The sequence below is a fragment of the Pseudomyrmex gracilis genome, unplaced genomic scaffold, assembly GCF_002006095.1.
Source record: "Pseudomyrmex gracilis isolate BER0280 unplaced genomic scaffold, ASM200609v1 scaffold_73, whole genome shotgun sequence".
In the NCBI taxonomy this organism is placed as follows: Eukaryota; Metazoa; Arthropoda; class Insecta; order Hymenoptera; family Formicidae; genus Pseudomyrmex; species Pseudomyrmex gracilis.
Window position 1 is genome coordinate 100,995 of NW_018020657.1, and position 22,027 is coordinate 123,021.

A 22,027-nucleotide genomic window follows, 5' to 3' on the forward strand; every position below is an offset into this window, starting at 1 on the left:
TATATATAAAGTTAAAAATAATATTTATATATCTAATAGATTATTTTTTCAAATAAATGTTCAATTATCGAAATAAATGTCACAATCGTGTCTTCTCTTCGAAGCCAGACTGGGCGGCGCGATGATTTGCGAGAATTAACGAATTAATTCCCGAATTTATTGCGAATTAAGTCTCGCAGGATATTTCCGCGATATATGATGCGGTGTGCGCGCGTGAAGGCGCGCTTACGCGCGGAGGGATGCGTGCGCGCAACGCGGGGACCACCGCCACACTTCCCCTTCTTTCGCGCTCGTGATCCACCACCACCCATCCTATATGTACCCGGAAGGTCTCCCGCCTTCTTCACTATCAGTTCTGTCGCGGCCGGCATTCGTGCGAGCTCTACGTACGATTCGACCGTCTCCTTTTCCTGCCGAGGCTCCTGCCGGATGGCCGGAAGCCACAAACCTTCCTTCGGTGTCCTCGCGCGCGACCGCGTTTCTCCGCCGCCGCGTCTTTGTGTCTCTTCCTTTTTACACGGTTCTTCCGTTATAATAAAATTCGCAAATAAAAATTGGCAACGGTGGTTTGTTTTTTTTTTCTCTTCAGATCAAGATTCGACCGCGCGCACAAATTTTTATCGCGCCGAGATGCGGGAATTTTTCCCGACAAGAGTGAGAATTGAGCCATAGGAAATCTATCTGTTGGAGAGCCGAATGGCTGAACAGACACGGTGAGTGATGGAACTTCTTTTTTTTTTTTTTTTTATAAAACACGTTGCTCCGAAATTGAAAGACACTTTTCGAGTTTTCAGTTCGTACGAATTTCTGCTTGAACAATTATTTAAAGAATTTATTTCTTAGGGCTCCGAAGTTTCTAAACTAATAAATGTATAGAATTTTTCTATCTGCTTATTTAAGGGGAGATTGAATTTGTTCAGAATTATAATTATCATTAAGTTCTAATTTGCAATATTTAATGTTGCAAAAACAAATAGACAGTTTATAGCGGACTTTAAAAAATTGTCGATGTTAACATATTTATTGACAAAAAAAAAGTGAAAATATCCGGTCGTGTTAACCAATATATAAAATAACAATTAACCTATTAATAATAATTAACCGATATATAAAAAAACTTCATTTGAGAAATTGATGTTCCGAATACTATTAAAATAAGCACCGTTCTATATTTCAAGATGATCGGCGTAATGCTCGCATCTTTCTTGCAAGTGTACCTGTACGCGATCTTCGAATCATGTTTTACGCGTTCAAGGGTTGTCGGGCGAACAAAAGAGAGTGAGACGAGGAGGAGGACGCGCAAGTCGAAAAAGCGACGTGAGAAATACATGCCGGGTAAAAAAAAGCCCCGGGGAACGAGAATTTACCGTCGATTTTTCCCGATTAATTTATCGCGCGGAACGGAGCAGCACGAAGCGCGCGCTCTCCCCGGCATTCTTTCCAGCTGTTCATACAACAGATCGCGTGCGCGCGATCTATAGCGACCAGAAAAAAACCGCGCGACATAGACACTTCTTTATACCGGGGCGCGAATATAGCGACTTAATGTATCCGCGTCGTAAATTACGTCTTTTACGACTCTTATCGAGAGTCTGGTAGATTTTTTTTTTTTCTCCGCGCGAGCGTTGTTTCGTGCGGAGATCGCGCGTATGCAATCGCGACGACGAATTTTTCGCGACGTTTAAAACAGCGTCTCGTCGCGATTGAAACACCAAACTCTCCGTTTTTCGGAGCAAAGTGTTGTCGAAAATTTGAATTCGAACTGCTGCTCTTTCGGAATTTATTGCACCGCGTCTGTGCACATATATGTAGTTATTTACGCGTTCCAGATTTATAAATATATATGAAGAGAGTATTTTTATATTTTCTATGTAAAAATCCCCGATACTGACATATGTGAAAAAAAAAAAAATCGTTTGCATATTATCGCGCGCGCGATAAAAAGTCACTTGTGCGTTCCGTATTTCAAGTATCGGCAGTTTTCAAAGGTTTTTTTTCGTTAAATTGCACGTTCTTCATATTTTTTATTGGATAAAATAATAATAATTATTATTACAACACTATGTATCGAACGTATAAAAACTAATGAGGATTAGTTATATCGGAGTAACGCAACTGTAATATCAATCGAAATTAAACGCGAACGAGGTTATCAGTCGACAAGTGCAATTTCCGCGCGGACGAATAATTATCCGCTCGTAATAACTTTCGCGCGCGCACGAGCTCGGATAATTTATTAAATAATTGCGTTGTTGTAAAATGATGTTATCAATGAAAACGCGCACGCAAATAGAACATATACCACGTTAAACACCGGATTATTGTTCTTACAAATTACAAAATATACACGTTAAAACGCACACACACACATTTGCGTACAATTATGACATGTGCGTGTGTGTGGCGGTATCGAAATAATTATCAAATCGCTCGGAGCCGCGCAAGCGTTTCCAGGCGTGTCGTAAAGTTTTTTTTAAGAGGACCTCGAAGCGGATCTAATAAGTGCTGGGCTCCCGTCGTCGTCGTCGTCGTCGAGCCGACGCGTAAAAGCTTGGTCGCGACACTTTGGACAAAAAAAAAAAAAAAAAAAAGCAGGAAGCTTAACCTTCTGAAAGTTAAGACGATCAGCCGACCCCAAATGGCCCTCTCTCTCTCTCTTTCTCTCGCTATCCTTTCGTTTACGGAGCATCGTGATTTGTTGCGTGGCGCCTTTCTTTCTATATCACTCGTTCCGATAATGAGCTCTACCTCTTTCTTCTTTTCATGCACCGCTTGGCGCGCATCATCAGGACCTGAGCCTCGGAGCGGATCCACTCGGGATTTCCGCGTTGGGATCCGCAACAATCAGGATGGAGCTCGGGTGAGTACACAACAATAGCGCATTTATCAAATTTACAAGCACTTTATATATATATGTAGTTTTTTTAAAAATTATTTATTGTATCTTTATAAAGTTACAAAGCAAATTAAATCGTTAAATAAATCGCTATATTGTTGTGCGTAATCTTGCTCGATCGAATAACAACGTTGCGAATTTCCTCGTGGACGAACTTAGACGACTCGGACGCGATACGATGCTTTGCATACTTGATGATGTACGCGCGCATTGATTTACATACGCTTATTGGTCACGTGACACAAATCCGGGCGCATATATTTATCGAACTCTATTAAATTGTTTGTTTCAAGTGTGTTTGCGTATAAACTGACCTGTTTCTCGAGAAATGAAATTGTTTAAAGAAAGACTTTACTCCGTTTATGCGCGCAATTTGCGGATCACCGTGTGTGCAGTTTGCTCGCGCGGAGGTTTGCAACCACGAGAGAGCGAGCACATAAAAGCCACATATATCCAACGGTCTCTCCCCGTTCACACACGCTTACTGCGCTTGTATATCGTATGTCGAGCTCTCGGACGAGTGTCGAGCCGATAACCTGAAACGAACGAGGGCGGTTGTTTCGCGCGCGAGCGTTTCCGAGGTGCGAATTCAAAACCAAGACAGAAACCGCGACGCGCGATTAATATCGATTATTTGCGTAGCATCATCTTTCTCTCTCTCTCTCTCTCTTTCTTTCTTGGTGAATGCAAGAGCTTAATTGAGCCCGAGCGACGGGACACGTAAACGTCACGTGTGCGCGTTACGTCCATTAGCCGCGCCTTCGAAAACGAAACGTGTCAGAAATCTGAAGAGAGCAGACGTGGCACGCCACGACGCTGCGCGAACGTCGCTTTGATCTTTGCCGCTGTGCGCGCGCGAAACGCCAGCAGTGCGGATGGAACTCTCGCGCGTTTCCATGTCGCGCATCATCCCCTGTCGAGAGATGCACCCGCGCGCGCGCGATCGAATCGCTTGAACATTTCTTCTCGCCGTGGTGCACCTTTTTTATTCCCTCCGGAAATATCTCCCGCGTCGGAATTCAGTGGATACGCTAAAGAATCGCGTGGTCGTAAAAAATATGCCGGATTAATTTTCGTACGCAGATTTTAGTTTTTTTAATCTGCAACAAAAATGATGATTTTATTGAGAAAAATTCCAACGTCTCACAGAATTGTACGCGATGCGTAAAGTGAATGTTCCTAATGACCGAATTGTATTTGTCAAAAACACAATTACAAGCATTTAGGGTAAAAAAACCCAATTACCGTCACCTGAATAACAAACTCTGGCGTTAGCGAATTGTTTTTACTACTTATTTATCAAAACCATGCGTTTTTCTTCTTATCTGATATTATTCGATGTCTCTGATATAAGGAACGAAACAATACCGTCTCTCAAAATCTTTATTTTTATTTATAAATTTAATAATTAAAAAAGAACGATGCAATTACTGTCACCCCTAAAATGAAAGAAATGAGACGCGAATGTTGAGTGCTGGATTTTTTGTTATATTAATTGCACTTTCTATGTTAGATTGTTTTCATGCATAACTTTTTTTAGGATTTATTTAATATTTTAAATAAAATAGCTTGGGGTGACAGTAATTGGACAGGTGACAGTAATTAGGTCTTTTACCCTATATGTAAACCCTATACTTTTTTACCCTATATGTAAACTTGCAATCAATGTATAATAATTATTAGATATTTAAATCAATATATAATAATTAGTAGATATTTAAATCAATGTATAATAATTATTAGATATTTAAATCAATGTATAATAATTATTAGATATTTAAATCAATGTATAATAATCACAACAATTCAACAATAACATAAATATTTTTACTTTGCAGAAACTGCAAAAAAAAAAAATTTTTACTAAGTAAAAATATTACCTTTTTTTACTAAGTAAAAATATTTATGTTATTGTTGAATTGTTGTGATTATTATACATTGATTTAAATATCTAATAATTATTATACATTGATTTAAATATCTACTAATTATTTTACATTGATTTAAATATCTACTAATTATTATACATTGATTTAAATATCTAATAATTATTATACATTGATTTAAATATCTAATAATTATTTCTCAAGCAAACGTTCGATCATTGGTACATGTCTGATCATTGGGGTCTTATAGTCTCTACGAGTAATCAGTCCACATATTGTTGACTTCAAAAGTCGTTGTCGAACAAATATCATATCAAATGATATAATCTCGATAGCTGAATTGGTAAAATTCAGTCCGTTACAATTCGCTTTATAATAAGTTGATCTGACATTTCGTGTAACAACGACGAGAAATACGATTCGAAATATTTTTTTCCGATTACAACTTTGTCGATTATAACTTTCGCGATGTTTTTTTGATTGTAATTTTCCCGGTCGTAAAAATTCGTCGAATAAAATTTTGTCGAACGTACGTACATTTTTCCGCCAATCGGATCGGCGCGCAATCAAAGTATCTTCGTTACTTATGCATTTTACTACGCACGGCATTTGTTATCAGCACACGGTGACACGCTTGAAACAAAATTACACGCGATCTCGGGAGTCGTTCCCGCGCGCGCAATTAATAATCCGCGACGACTACTGATTAACGTCATTAGACAACGTAATGGAGCATCATATCTCGGCAACTTTTAAAGGCGCTTTTAATGACGCTTGAGGCAAACTTACTGGCAATTGCAAATCGAGCGTTTCCATTTCGCGCGCAAACGACGCGCGTTCCGATCGATTTATTTCAAACCAGTAGAGAGACTACCGCGAAAAAGGAAGACCGAGCGAGAGAGAGAGAGAGAGAAAGAGAGAAGATTCCATCACAGAAACGGAAGATAGAATTGCCGCAATGAACTTGCGCGCGTCTCGCGAGTACGTAATGTACAAGGAATACTATTCATAAACCGAACGGACTTATAAGGGCGGGTCTATGGCGCCTCACGGCGCGTAACCACCTCGTAATTTTCATCGTAAGACCCGTTTTTCTTATTTCACGGTTACGTATTTACGAATATCGATACCGCATCGCGCATTTAGACTGAGCGAGCACTGGAATACACACGAGGCAAAATCGCGAACCGCGTCAGCGGTGAAAATGATTTATCGCGCGTTAATCTCATAGTCTTCCGACGTAATAAGCCGTACAGTTAGTCTTTCTTGCGTTAAGTTTGTAAATTACACGGGGATTACGACTTAATTCAAGAAGACTCGGGAGACTTGTATCTAATGGAAAATAATAGAAAGGAATTATGAATTCTTACACCAAAAAAATTATATTCTCGTAAGTAGAAGATTTTATACTTAAAAAATCTTAAAGATTTTAGATGATATTCTTCTGAAATTAATTATTTTATACTGATTAGAATATAAAAAGCCTCTATAGAAAAACATATATCTCACTGTCGAAAAAGACTATATTCTTAAATTAAGAATATATTCTTTATTTAAGAATATAGTCTTAAATAAAGACTATATTCTTTATTTAAGAATATATTCTTAATTTAAGAATATAGTCTTTTTCGATAGTGAGATATATATATGTTTTTCTATAGAGGCTTTTTATATTTTAATCAGTATATATTCTTATCAATATTACTATTTAGAGAATTTTCCTCTTAAGAAACTCTTCTTGGCGCCTATTTTAGTATAAAATATACTTAAAGTAAGTGGGATATCCTCAAAACAAGAATACAATTTTTTCGGTGTAACAGCTGACATTGCGCGACTTTTATTATATTGTTAATATGTGTTTACAGCAAGAGAAATTAACAATCGATATTTGTTACATATAAGTGTATTTCTTAAAATAAATTTGATTCTCTGGTTTAGTACACCGAAAAAATTATATTCTCGTAAGTAGAAGATTTTATACTTAAAAAATCTTCTTAAAGATCTTAGATGATATTCTTCTGAAATTAAGAATATATTATTTATTTAAGAATATAGTCTTTTTCGATAGTGAGATATATATGTTTTTCTATAGAGGCTTTTTATATTCTAATCAGTATATATTTTTATCAATATTACTAATTAGAGGATTTTCCTCTTAAAATAAGAAACTCTTCTTGGCGCCTATTTTAGTATAAAATATACTTAAAGTAGGTGGGATATATCCTCAAAACAAGAATACAATTTTTTCGGTGTATCCACTTTTTTCAAAATACAGCAGTCTTTTTTGAGCGTACAAAATATGACAAAAGAGGAACTGAGAAAGTGCGCACAAAAAATTATATATAAATAAACTCTTTAAATAAAAAATCGCGAGTTGTATCTTTTTTTTTTTTTGGTAACAGAACAGTTGTTTTTTTTTTTTCTCGTGAACGACATTAATCTTCCGAGAGCGAAATTCGCGTCGTCGAGGACAGCTTGTATCTTTCGTCAACTGCATATTTCTCCGCGCGCGCATGCATGAATCGCAAGTGCGCTTTGTCGAGATTCGAGGATGTCGAGACACACCGGCTCTCTCGACTCTCTCACGAATTCGTTATCGGGGCCTCGGTAAGTCGATTTCCATGTCGTTATCCGGGACCTATTAAAGACAGCCGCGCGGTCACGTGGTGTGTGCGTACCAACTGTTGCACCACTCTCAATGTGTGCTGTTTAATTTTTCTCATTCTCTCCCGACGTCTCTCCTATATACGTTCACGTTTTCCAGGAAAAGAATGACGTCGAACTTATTCTCGCGTACTCGCATAACTCGCGCGAATACGGTCGAAGCGCAATATTAAAAAAAATTAATGAATTATTTGATCAAAGACATCAAACTATATAATTGTTTATTAGCAAAGTGACGTGCGTTCGTATCTCGTCGCACATGGACGAAATAAATAAATGAAAAAAATATATAACACCATTAATTACATTTTATAATTAACTATCGCCGTTTTCGTTTGATCAGCACGGAAAAAAAAAAACAATCTTACGGCAGTAACATCGCTCACAGAATATACAATTAGAATCTCGCAGCGCGTTTGTGTACCATTATTAAATACCAAATAACATGGGAAATTTACATAGCAATGTGTTGCTTCTGTTATTACATTCCCACGTTGCGTTCCCCGGAAAGGAGCACGTCGAGCGGTGCACATCGTAGGCCGCACGGAGTCAGACATCCGTAAACGCGTGATGATGCACCGATGTATACCTTTTACCCATGGTGTTTCTTGTTTCTCTCGCGGCCGACGCGCGCGACGTGCCAAACAGGTGGTTGCGCTACAAACCGGGTGAATTTGAAATAAAGTCGGGACTCTGTAGTCTTAGCGTACCGGGAAATTTCTTCGACTTTCGCACTCGATTCCGTTTCGCATCGTCAGACAGACTCTCGCAGAAGTCGCTCGCTCGCTCGCTCGAGAGAGAGAGCGAAGTGATTTTTCCCGCGGATCCATAATAAATCACTCGCTAACGGATGCTGGCAAAGCGCGTTTCAATTTTCGTACATCACATTATACATATAATATTTCACTCGCAAGATGTATGCACACATAGTCTCCATTATAACCATTTTGTCTTGTTTGTGAACTAGAAAGATGCTATGCTAAAATTACAATGTAGAACTTTGAAATATCATCCAAAATGGCGCTTGCGAGGAAACATAAATTCAAGACGCGTGAAATTGTTGCGTCTTCAATTTCCGACGAGTCTCTCTCTTTCTCTAATTAATTATTGATGATCTTTATATCTATTTTTATTTTTGAGTTATTAACTTTGCGTCATTTGGAGTTACTCTAATGTTACTACCTTTAAAATTAAAACATTGTTATTTTATTTTATTTTATTTTTATTTTTCTTTATTTTTATTTTTATTTTTATTTTTATTTTTATTTTTCTTATTCTTGTCTTTCTTTCATTTTGTTCTTATTACACATATTATTATTGTATACGCTTTTGTAATTCTTTGTATCGTTTGCGCTTGAGGGAAATTCTTTCCCAGAGCGCATAATAAATAAAACAATCAATCAATCAATCAATCTCTCTCTCGAAAGAGAGGGATCTGACAAAAGATGATCGATATAATTGTTTATTTGTGAACGTTCTGTTTCCGTAAACGTAGTGTTAAATAAAATTGAAAACAGATTGGGAAAAATAGAAACAAAGGAGAAACGAAGTATCAAGAAGACGGCGACTGGAAAGAGAATTAAGCGCGTGTGTGTAAAACGGGGATTCTCTACCGAAGATGTGAAATATCCTATTTCAAGCGCGCAAAGGGAGACAGAGATAAAAAAAATTTATCTGATCGCGACCGCGCTTCCGGTGATCAATACATTTCTGAACTCCGCTTAAATGGCCCGCGAGCCATGTCTGTTTCTCGCGGCTATTTACGACTACAGCGATGCACAGAGAGAGAGAGAGAGAGCACATGTAGCAACACATGTTGCCGCGGGCAAGTCATTGACTCTCGTTTGCGTCCGGCAGGCCCCGCTGACAGGAGTTTGACAGTCCGGGCCATTGAACACGTTCGCCGCGAGGGCGGTGCCGATTTTTCCGGCGATCGCGCGCGCGCAATTTAGGAATTGCGCATTTGAAACACGCGAATAACGCACACGCCGTCGTCACTCAATCTCTGTGTCAAAGAAAAGAAAAAGAGAGATAGATACCGACTGTTTCGCTTGCTCGCGCGCGCGCGCGCGAGTCATTACCGCGGGCTGTCGTTGTGTGTCTCGAGAAGAACCAACACCCCATTACCCCGGCATTGTGTCTGTACCATCGACCAGTCATCGTTCGATTGCACTAAATGCGGCATCGAGAGTCGCAACACTCTCTCGGATCGCGGCGACGACCCGCTGATGCTCATTCACGTCATTCGCGATCGTCTCAACAGACGCATTGTCTACAATTGCATGTGTCATACAAGTGCGACGAACCCGATGCAGAGATCGATTGAGTCTCTCCTTTTACAGACCGAGATTTTTTTTTTTTATTCCGTTCGAGCCTCGGCGTCGAACGGTCTCAACTGAAAAAAATGTATATGTCTGTTTTTTTTTCTTCTTCTTCTTCTTCTCGATCGCGAATATTTATTCCTCGTAAAAAATTCTTTTCGCGCGATATAATAATATACGTTGCGAGACGCGAGTCTTGAACTCCGTTCGAGAAAGGAGTGTTTTAAACTCTCTTCCAGTGATGCTTATGCGATTCAGAAATCAGAGATTCCGGTAAATATTTAGAAAAGGTCACTCCCCCCCTCCGATTTTAATGAGCTTGACATATGTTGTCAAGGACACCTTCCTGAGTGAACAATCAAAAGGTTTTAGCCGTCGCTCGTTGTTTAAAAAAAAGTTATGAACAATTGAAGTTGTTCAAAAGTAAATTTTTATTTTTCGACATTGCGTAAACTTTTATCGTGGCCTGAGCGTGTAAATATATAATTTTAATTAGTGTTGTAAATTTTATTCGTTTGTCAATCGAATGTCAGTGAGGGGGTATATTTCTGACATTATTGTAAAAAATGTGTCTATACGTTTCTGGTGTTGGAAACGACGTTTAAATAAATACTCATAAGTCTTCTATTTCAAAATTCCCGATGACCCGCTCGTCAAACTGATTCGGAGAGTTCGTTGAACGATATTCTGCTCGGAAATACCATCTCTCATGTGACGAACGCGCGTTGACTTGATATCGCGCGTTTAATACGCCACATAAGAGAGATTCGCGGGAGATGCGCTTTTCGCGTAGCTCGCGCTGTCAATTCGAATCGCTTCTTCGTGCCGTCGTTTCGGATTTGCGAATGTGCTTGATCGTGACATCGAACATGCGATCGGTTGTCGACGACGTGCGACACAACTTGTTGTTGTGCGAGATGGAATTTCCGAATAGCCTCCCGCCGCACTTGTTGTCGCGCTTCGCTTTGTCGGCATTCGTTCTCGTCGCGATCTTTCTCGTTTTATCAAGCTTATTGTTCGCGCGCGCTTAATTCGCATGCGACTGCGAGGATTATCGCGATTCTCCCGCGCGAACACGCCGACGGAATACGCGTTGCACGCGCTGCACCTGCGCGTCTTCCCTGCTAAGGTGGTCCACCTTAGCGAGTAAAATCGCGTCGGTTGTTGTTTCCACGCGAGTGGAAATATTTCGCGCGACTTCAACAAAATACGTTTATATCTTGCCGTTAACCCTCTACGGGCCCGTGTAACTTTCAAGTCACAAGCTGATATTTATTATTATTTATTTATTAAACTTGATCCTTGCCTTTCGGCTTTGGATGGCTTCCGGTTACTTTCCACTTTACATTTTTTACATTTTACCTCTTTACATCTTTACATTTGCCCGAAATAACTTTCATTTTCATTTTAACATATTAACATTTTAACACATATAACACTGATGACACATATAATATAATATTATAATATATAACATTAATATTATTAATATTATAATATATAACACCTTAGTATAATAATAATATTGCTAATACTTCTGACCAACCCACTAATACGTATGTATGTTATGTTATCACTGTTCTTATTCCTAATATTGCTTTTCCCCTTTCTCGTCACTCGCAGTTCGTACACCGAAAAAATTGTATTCTTATTTTGAGGATATCCCACTTACTTTAAGTATATTTTATACTGAAATAGGCGCCAGAGAAGAGTTTCTTATTTTAAGAGGAAAATCCTCTAAATAGTAATATTGATAAGAATATATACTGATTAGAATATAAAAAGCCTCTATAGAAAAACATATATATCTCACTATCGAAAAAGACTATATTCTTAAATTAAGAATATATTCTTTATTTAAGAAAAGTTTCTTAAAATAAGAAACTTTTCTTGGCGCCTATTTTAGTATAAAATATACTTAAAGTAAGTGGGATATATATCCTCAAAACAAGAATACAATTTTTTCGGTGTAGAAACAAATTGTTTAATAAAGCTTGAAATAGTATTGAAATAGTAGTTTAATTAAATTTCTTAAATAAAGAATATATTCTTAATTTCAGAAGAATATCATCTAAAATCTTTAAGAAGATTTTTTAAGTATGAAATCTTCTACTTACGAGAATATAATTTTTTCGGTGTACTGTCCTTGCATTTAATAAAGTCACAAGCTAATATATCCACCACATTTTACCAAATAGTTTTAGTTTTTTTTTTCACAAGATGACGTATACGTCTTAATTATATAATGCCTCTGAAATAACAATATATTGATGACGGTTGGCAGCACCGTCAACCTGAAATGTCAAAATAAATACCTTGCGAGTTGTCTGCGGATAGAAAATTCGGCCCACAGAGGGTTAACAGAAAAAAAGAAGCTGAGAGTTCGAACGATAGATAATTTAATACCGCGGCGAGAGAGTTTACGTTATTGAGAGAGCGTTCTTACGTGCTAATTTAAATTTAATCGCGTTCAAACAAGAGGATGAACGCGGAAATACTCGAGCGTTCAAGCTTGCGTTCGAACTTTAGGGGAAAGTTTAACTCTCGGAGAGGAACATATTTACACCGATGCGCGGAGAGATGTTGCAGCGGATCGTTTAAATAAACGTATTCGTTATTCGCGCTCCCGTTAAATGGGAGAAGCTATCGAGAAGAAGAGCGGGTAGTATAGGCAGAGCTCTAAATTGCTCGACGCGCGCGATGGTGCTTGAACGCTGCGAGTTCGCGCGCGCGCGCAAACGAGTTTAGAGACCTCCGTTGCATTATCAACGTAGGGTCAAGAGCATCAATTTACCACTTTGAGCGATGCGTTTACACTGCGTTAACGCAACGAGCTCGCGCTCTTCGTAGAGGAGAAGATCAGGGCGTTAACGGTTTTACTCGAGCGCGGAATCACGAGCAACAGGCGCGCGCGAGGCCACTTTCGCCCTTCTTTCGACAACGACGATGACGACGACGACGACGACGACGATGATGCAGCCGTCGCTTGCTCAGGGAACGCGAGCGGATCCTCTCTCTCTCGATAGAGAAAGAGAGCCGTCGGGCTAATAGCAGCGGCGACGACAGGACTCCCATCAACCGCCGGATATTGACGGAGGCCGCCGTCGCGCCGGTTCTCTCGCTTTTTGCCGCCGTTATTTATAGCGGATTTACATAGCCTCTTCAAACTCGTCACGAACTTTTACCACGGAGTCTGTAATTTACAGCGTGCGCGCGCGCGATCGACGAGAGGATGGAGATAGCGCCCGTTTTAGCTTCGATATATACCGCAGAGATCGCGTCCGTCCTCTCCGTCCCCCGATATCGCCGACTCTCGCCGCCCCTGATCGAATTTGAGGCGACCGATAGCGAGCACGAGTGCAATTTTATTCAATTCGAAAATTATTATTAATGGCCAACGTAAATGAAGTGCCGCTTATCGTGCCGAATTTTTTTTTTTTGCGACAACGTCATTATATATTTTATATTCATAGCGATTTTATTAAATTAAGTTAATAACAGTTAGACAGAAAAAGAGAGAGAGAGAGAGAGAGAGAGAGAGAGAGAGGGCAGAATATGTATGTATCAAGGGATCTTAATCGACGTTCTAAAAGTTTGAATTCATTAGCTGATTGATCTGCAACCTTACATCGCGATAGTATTAATCATACATCGAAAAAATTATATTCTCGTAAGTAGAAGATTTTATACTTAAAAAGTCTTCTTAAAGATTTTAGATGATATTCTTCTCTGAAATTAAGAATATATTCTTTATTTAAGATTATAGTCTTTTTCGATAGTGAGATATATATATGTTTTTCTATAGAGGCTTTTTATATTCTGATCAGTGTATATTTTTATCAATATTACTATTTAGAGGATTTTCCTCTTAAAATAAGAAACTCTTCTTGGCACCTATTTTAGTATAAAATATACTTAAAATAAGTGGGATATCTCTCCTCAAAACAAGAATACAATTTTTTACGGTGTAACAGCTGACATTGCGCGACTTCTTTTATTATATTGTTAATATGTGTTTACAGCAACAGAAATTAACAATCAATATTTGTTACATATAAGTGTATTTCTTAAAATAAATTTGATTCTCTGTTTTAGTACACCGAAAAAATTTTATTCTCGTAAGAAGATTTTATACTTAAAAAATTTTCTTAAAGATTTTAAATGATATCCTTCTGAAATTATATATATATAAGAATATATTCTTTATTTAAAAATATATTCTTAATTTAAGAATACAGTCTTTTTCGATAGTGAGATATATATGTTTTTCTATAGAGAGATTTTTATATTCTAATCAGTATATATTCTTATCAATATTACTATTTAGAGGATTTTCCTCTTAAAAATAAGAAACTCTTCTTGGCGCCTATTTTAGTATAAAATATACTTAAAGTAAGTGGGATATCTCTCCTCAAAACAAGAATACAATTTTTTTCGGTGTAACAGCTGACATTGCGCGACTTCTTTTATTTTATTGTTAATATGTGTTTACAGCAAGAGAAATTAACAATCGATATTTGTTACATAGAAGTGTATTTCTTAAAATAAATTTGATTCTCTGTTTTAGTACACCGAAAAAATTATATTCTCGTAAGTAGATTTTATACTTAAAAAATCTTAAAGATTTTAGATGATATTTTTTTGAAAAAAATTAAGAATATATTCTTTATTTAAGAATTCTTTATTTAAATTAAGAATATATTCTTTATTTAAGAATGTAGTCTTTTTTGATAGTGAGATATATATGTTTTTCCATAGAGGCTCTTTATATTCTAATCAGTATATATTTTTATCAATATTACTATTTAGAGGATTTTCCCCTTAAAATAAGAAACTCTTCTTGGCGCCTATTTTAGTATAAAATATACTTAAAGTAAGTGGGATATATATATATCCTCAAAACAAGAATACAATTGTTTCGGTGATAATTTACTCAACAATCCAGAAGTATTGAAAATTAGTATGTACACATGAATTTTAATGTACATTTAGTTTCATGAAACATACATGAAACTTTTTTTTTACGATAGAAAACGCACAAAGAGAAACAACAACTCAAAGTTACTTTGTAACCGCCGATTCGATTATTCCAATGTATTCCGATTTGATGAGACGACAATGCTTATTTCATACGGAACCACCTTAAAAGGACGATTGTCGCGTTCTGCAAATATAGCCGCAACCGCAGGCAGAGACGACAATCGAATTAGCATATAGAACGTCACATTTAACAGTGTAATTGTGACCGCGTTGCATAATCATCGCGCGCGCGCGTGTACAATCACACGGGACGACATTGCATCCCGCGCGAGCGCGCAACGATTACACAAACGCGCGCGCGTTCTTCTTCTCTCACCTATATCGAATCCCTTGGCGCGACAAGTGTATTATATCGTGTAAATCTCTCCCTAACGTTTGTAAACATCCGCCTCGTGATTGCACGCGGGAGAGAGCAACGCGGCACAACGCGGGCTATTGTGCCGCAACGTCTCGAGCAGCGGTCCGGGGGGGGAGACGCCGGCGTCGTGAGATAATTTCGTAGAAAAAAAAAAAAAAAATGGGTTACACGTTCTTATCTGTTGCGAGCCGTGCTTTACGACGCGGCGAACCCGGACGACGAGCTCGCGGCGATGAACGGGCGCCTCGTCGACTTTATATGTATTGTCGCGGCGCCATCAGACTCGGATTTCCAGAGCGCGCAAAGTTTGCGCGGAAATTCCGCGCGCGCGCGATCGAATTACTCTCAGAGTCGCGCTGATTGACAAATGATATCGCTACCAGATGCCGCGCTCTCCCCGAAGTTTGTACTTCAAATTCGTATCTTGTTACTAATAAATAAGATATATCAGATGACACCTCGATCGTATCGAGGCTCGTATAATAGCTTCGTCGCGCGTTTTTTGTTACTGATCAAAACTTTTTCGCGCAATCCCGATCGACGATATCTTCTCCGACATGTCGTCGCGCGCATTTAAAACGTGATCGAAAAAAATCGAGGAACTCATTCCGCGAGTAAGGTAACTGTTTTCCGATAAGAGCGGCATTTGTGTCCGGTCTCGCATTGGGACCTTTTGTGTCCCGCACATCTGATGTATATAACACGACGCGAAAAAACCAATAAGTCACGTAACAAAAAAGCGTTCTTTATAATTGTCATAACGCGTTTTAATTGTTTGTACGCATGTGTCGCGCGACACAATTGCGTCATCAAATCTGACTGTGTACACGACACGGCGCGCGGAGAAACGGACGGGGGATCAGGTTTTTTAAACCGTTTACCGCGCCCATTAATTCCATTTATATCTCATCCGGCGTGCGACGCCGGGATATATCTTTGCGCGCGTGTCCCGGACGGATGCGGTTGTTTTAACGTCGTTTCAGCACTTGCAAAATTGTAATGCAGTACCGCGCTTATACTACTACGTTTCCCCGTGGAAATCGTGAGTTACGACGCGACTGTAAAGCCCCCCCCGTCCCCGTGCGTGACATACCGCGAATTGACTTAGGAAAACCAGCGATTTCCGGCGCGGTCGTTATGCGCGCGTCTATTTCGAGCTGTGTGTAATAACAGCGCGGGGAGGGAGAGAGGGAGGGATGACGCGCTTAAGTAACTTTTGGTACGAGCAACATTCGAAGATTGCACGCGGCCGCAATTATGTAAATTTAAAAGGAAATTATATTTTGTTGTTTTATTATTATTTATATTTTAATTTATTATTTATGATCAATACTTATTATATATGTGTGTGTATTTAATTTGTGTGTTAAACCTCTTTTACACTTAAAATTTTTTAAACTGATAATATATGAATATAAGGACATGAAGAGCCGTTCGCAGGATGTTGTGCGTGAATGTGCTTAAATAAATATACATATATATTTATTTACATATGTAAATATTTTTATTATATATTATAATATATATATAATAAAAATATTTACGTATACTATATATATGGTTATAATATATTAATATTATAACTTTTTATATAGTATACGTAAATATTTTTATTATATATTATAATATATATTATAATATATATTATATATATTTTTATTATATAAATACACATTTATTTATATATGTATACACACATATATACTTCGAAATAATTTTTTTTCCCCCATATAGGATGCTGGATTTGCATCACACATATATATGAAGGACCCCGTATACCCCCCTAACTATATATAATTTATTTAAGCACATTCACGCACAACATCCTGCGAACGGCTCTTCATGTGTCCTTATATTCATATATTATTAGTTTAAAAGACTTATAGAGCCTGAGAGTAATCTCTATTTATCACTAATTTAATTAAATTTTTTAATTTGTGCTCTTTTAGCAGCAAAGTCGCTACGTATAAAAGTGCAAATAATGGAAAAAAAAAACGATAATATTTAAACACGTTAACGAGAAAAGTGAAAATCAACATCTAGATCGACGTGAATATGCGAGACATTATGCGGATCTAACTGTCATGAACCGTCGTCTGCGCGACGACGAACTTTACCACGCCGATTACACTCGTCACTGTCGGTTCAAACGTGTTAAATTAATCACGACGCGCGGCGGCGAATATAATTCTTCAGCGTTTCTCGCTAGCGAGAGAGTATAAGGTTTTAATCCGTTCTGAGAAAATTGGCAGAAATTAATTTGCGGGGCTACGTGTTGACACACATGTCTCGCAAAAGGGCGGCCGCGACTCGATAAATTGCGCACTTATATATATATTTCACATAGCTTTCAATTTACAACCGCCGAGATTTACGTTTTTTTTGTGCTTCCGCAATATATGCGTTCCGTGAACTGAAGTCGCGGTATTTCGCGGGGGGGAGGAAGGGTAAAGAAAATATTTTTTTCCCGTGAAAAACGTACGATTGAAATAATATTGCATTTCCCCGGAATTGAGCTTTGATGATACTGATGCGAAAAAAATATGTTTCGCGTGTATCTGTGTTTTGCTTGAAAAAATAATATATCGTAACTGCGCCCACATTTCTCTCTCATTTCGTACCATTCGGGCAAACGAATCGTTTGTAATATATGCGGAAATTTGTGTTTCCGATCGCTTTTCATATGTACGCGCGTGCCGACGCGTTGTATAGCGTTTTATACTCTGTCCGGTTCCACGCGGCTTTATTAAAGCGAAGCGATAATCGCGCCATAAATCACGGAAGCAAAACGATCGTTGCAGAAGAGCTCGCGGCGGCAAACGCGCCCAATCTCGCGCTTATATTCGTACAATTAGCCGGATTAACGTTTGTCACGTAAATTATTAAGCATTCGTTTTAGAAGTTAAGTTTACGACGCGAGGCGTGGCCCCTTCTTTATTGATCGTATTGTCTTCGACCGGTCGTCGGTGCGTAAGTATAGACACACATCAGCTGATGAGCCTCGAGAGTCTGATTGTTGGTCAACAACGCGTTGGTGGCAAAACGCAAAAGCACATACGGCGACGATATCATTTGCATGAAGAAAAAACATACGCGCTCTCACGTGGGTTTTGTCATTTTTTCTTATCGTCGTTCTATATATCGAACTTTCGCAATAAAGAAACGCATTTTATTTGGGTCTCTCGCGGTCTCTGATTGATGTTTGGGTCTCTGATCGAGACCGCGCGATTGAGACTTTACGGACCTCGTGCGGATCTCGCATTGGCGATTGACCGAAATGCCGTCGGTTTATCAGCCGTGTAATTGCCGCAAAAAAAAGAATCATCGGGGCGATCCCGAGGAGGAGAGAGTGTGGGTAGCCGCGAGTGATGGGCGACGACGTTTGAAGGGGGGAGGGAGAGATGCGTGCGGACGCGGGATGCATCAGATGAAACGATACGCGCGCCCGCACCGCTCTCTTGACGCACCGGCGGCGGCGGCGCGGCAACGATGTCCTGCATTTATTTTTCAGTGAGCTCCGCGTCATCGCGTTGCGCGCATCTCACTTGTTCCCCCTTCTTTCCCCCTTTCCTTTTCGAAACCTGCAATTATTCCTTCGGGACCGCAACCGTTGCGGCGATCGACGCGCGGCTCTCTTTCTCTCTCCCCCGGAGAGATCGTTAACATTCCTACTACCCGCGCGCGGCTCTCTTCTCGGAGCCGATCTTGACCCGCGGAAACGCGCGCGCTTGCCCTTCGTAATTGATCGCGTTGTAACTTATTATACGTGTGTGCCAACAAAGTTACGACGACGCGGCGCGCTCGTTGAAACCGCGCTCGCGCGTTTCTGCGCGTTAAATGGAACTATCTGATTGTCTTCGGTGGCGACGTTGACGAGCAAACGCGATCTTTGTATCCGACAGATATAACATTTGAAACACAAGACGGTTATGTACTCACGCGGTTGTTTAGCGTCAAATGCGCGTGGATACGAATTACAAGATTTTATCGATCGTAAATCGAACGAACAGACGACGGTAGTATCGTAAATGCTAAAGTGCTAGTTTCTACTCGATGAATTCGCATAATAACATAACCAATTGCGAGAATACATATGTACTTTGAATTGTTTTTCCACACCGAAACAATTGTATTCTTGTTTTGAGGAGATATCCCACTTACTTTAAGTATATTTTATACTAAAATAGGCGCCAAGAAGACTTTTTTATTTTAAGAGGAAAATCCTCTAAATAGTAATATTGATAAGAATATATACTGATTAGAATATAAAAATCTCTCTATAGAAAAACATATATATTTCACTATCAAAAAAGACTGTATTTCTTAAATTAAGAATATATTCTTAAATAAAGAATATTTCAAATAAAGAATATATTCTTAATTTCAGAAGAATATCATCTAAAATCTTTAAGAAGATTTTTTAAGTATAAAATCTTCTACTTACAAGAATTATAATTTTTTCGGTGTACTAAAACAGAGAATCAAATTTATTTTAAGAAATACACTTATATGAAACAAATATCGACTGTTAATTTCTCTTGCTGTAAACACATATTAACAATATAATAAAAGAAGTCGCGCAATGTCAGCTGTAACACCGAAAAAAATGTATTCTTGTTTTGAGGAGATATCCCACTTACTTTAAGTATATTTTATACTAAAATAGGCGCCAAGAAGAGTTTCTTATTTTTAAGAGGAAAATCCTCTAAATAGTAATATTGATAAGAATATATACTGATTAGAATATAAAAAGCCTCTAAGAAGAAAAACATATACATATATCTCACTATCGAAAAAGACTATACTCTTAAATTAAGAATATATTCTTAAATAAAGAAGAGTTTCTTATTTTAAGAGGAAAATCCTCTAAATAGTAATATTGATAAGAATATATACTGATTAGAATATAAAAAGCCTCTATAAAAAAACATATATATCTCACTATCGAAAAAGACTATATTCTTAAATTAAGAATATACTCTTAAATAAAGAATATTCTTAAATATATTAAATAAATAAAGAATATATTCTTAAATATATTCTTAATTTCAGAAGAATATCATCTAAAATCTTTAAGAAGATTTTTTAAGTATAAAATCTTCTACTTACGAGAATATAATTTTTTCGGTGGCAATTTACGCTGCTTGTATAGCAAATATATCAGTATCGATACGAAAATAAGGTTTTAATTACTAGTTGCTAACGATCATACATCAGTTTATTAATTAGTATCATCATGTAATTACCGCGCGTAATTATTGCGCGACGCGGGAGAAAATCTATATATAATAGCGATGTGATAATCAAATATATAAATACGAATAATTAATCGATTTTCGAATAAAGTAAACACAGTTTATAATATGTCTATAACACGCGGTCGAAATAATTTATTTGCATATGAGATCTCGTAGTGTAGCAAATGCAAATCCGCACACACGTTGCACGTGAGAGAGAAGGAAATAAATTACACAAAAACGGATTCTCTCTAATGAACGAGCAATTACGTCGGTCACGGATGTCAGTAGAATGCACGATTCTCCGAGCGTTAAGTTATTATTATTTATTTGCACGCACGTTGTGACCGTGTTTGCGCAGCGTCTTCGCGCGCGGCTTCGCGGTTGGGCGGACGATTTTAATAGAGCCGCCGTATATGTACGCCGTATTTAAACGGAATGCGCGACGGAGAATGCGCCGATCTTTAAGGAAAAAACAACTCGCGGGCGCTAAAAGTCATAAAAATTACGAAGAGGAGCGCGTATCGCGTTTCTGCTCGCCGTTTATATGCACCGGACTGCGGCGGCGTCTGTGCATTTGCTGCTTTTTGAAATTTATGACAACCGCGCGGCTATTTCTCTTTCGTTTTAATAAAACCGCTGTATGTACGAATGAAACACGTATTACGCGCGACGACCGCCAAGGGAGGAACGAGAAAAACAAGAGAGGCGGACAAGAAACGGGAAAGGATTGCAGTTATATTGTCAAAGAACAAGATTCGAATGAGCGCTGCATTTCTATGAAAAAAAACAAAAAAAAAAAAACGAAATCACACACAAAAGCCATTTTATATATATCGCTCGGTAATTAAAATCTGCAACATTAATCACAATTGCAAAATTAATCGCAACTTTTCGAATAAAACTTCTCCCACGTTATTATTATCGCGAATATTCCTACATCCGCAAATTCTCCTACTCGGTAAAATATTTTTGTCCACACGGCAAAATTTAATATCGCGATATTTTAATATCTGATTTGAGAATTACATAAGTTTTTTGAGATGTAAAATTTAATCAAGTCCATCTGTGGAAATGTGCGTATTCGAGCGTGCGTAGTTTGTTCACACACGTTCGTTTCACACGTGGCATATACAACAAACAAAATCCCGCAAAGATTTTGTTGCACCAGTTTTTGATTCTGGTTTAAGTACGTGGATCAGACGCGATCATCTCGCAAGATCGCGCGTTCGACTGCACACTTAATTAACAGTCAAATCTTTGCGGGCGGCGCTTCTATGCGTCGAATCGCGCGATATTAAAGTACAGAGAAAACGTGCGGATCTCGAAGATCCGATAAACAATATATATTTATTTTGTTGATATAAATATTATTAATAATAACAAGAAGAAGATCCTTCGGGCTCAGGAGTCTTTGGACTAATGAATGAAAATAAATTGGGTTGTTAGAGCCGTTTGCAGGATGTTATGTGCAGAGAATGTGCTTAATTATATACACCGAAAAAATTGTATTCTTGTTTTGAGGATATCCCACTTCCTTTAAGTATATTTTATACTAAAATAGGCGCCAAGAAGAGTTTCTTATTTTAAGAGGAAAATCCTCTAAATAGTAATATTGATAAGAA

At 38.2% G+C, this 22,027-nt stretch overlaps 1 protein-coding gene across 1 annotated transcript in view; it reads left to right on the forward strand.

Annotated features, from left to right (window-relative positions):
• Positions 1-370: 370 nt before the first annotated feature.
• Positions 371-22,027, forward strand: part of LOC109854770 (thrombospondin type-1 domain-containing protein 4) — a 64,886-nt gene continuing 43,229 nt past the window's right edge. The window contains exons 1-2 of the mRNA XM_020428194.1: positions 371-713; positions 2,790-2,860. Coding sequence (XP_020283783.1) covers positions 2,850-2,860 — 11 coding nt within the window. The 5' untranslated portion in view covers positions 371-713; positions 2,790-2,849. The remainder of the gene's footprint in view (positions 714-2,789; positions 2,861-22,027) is intronic.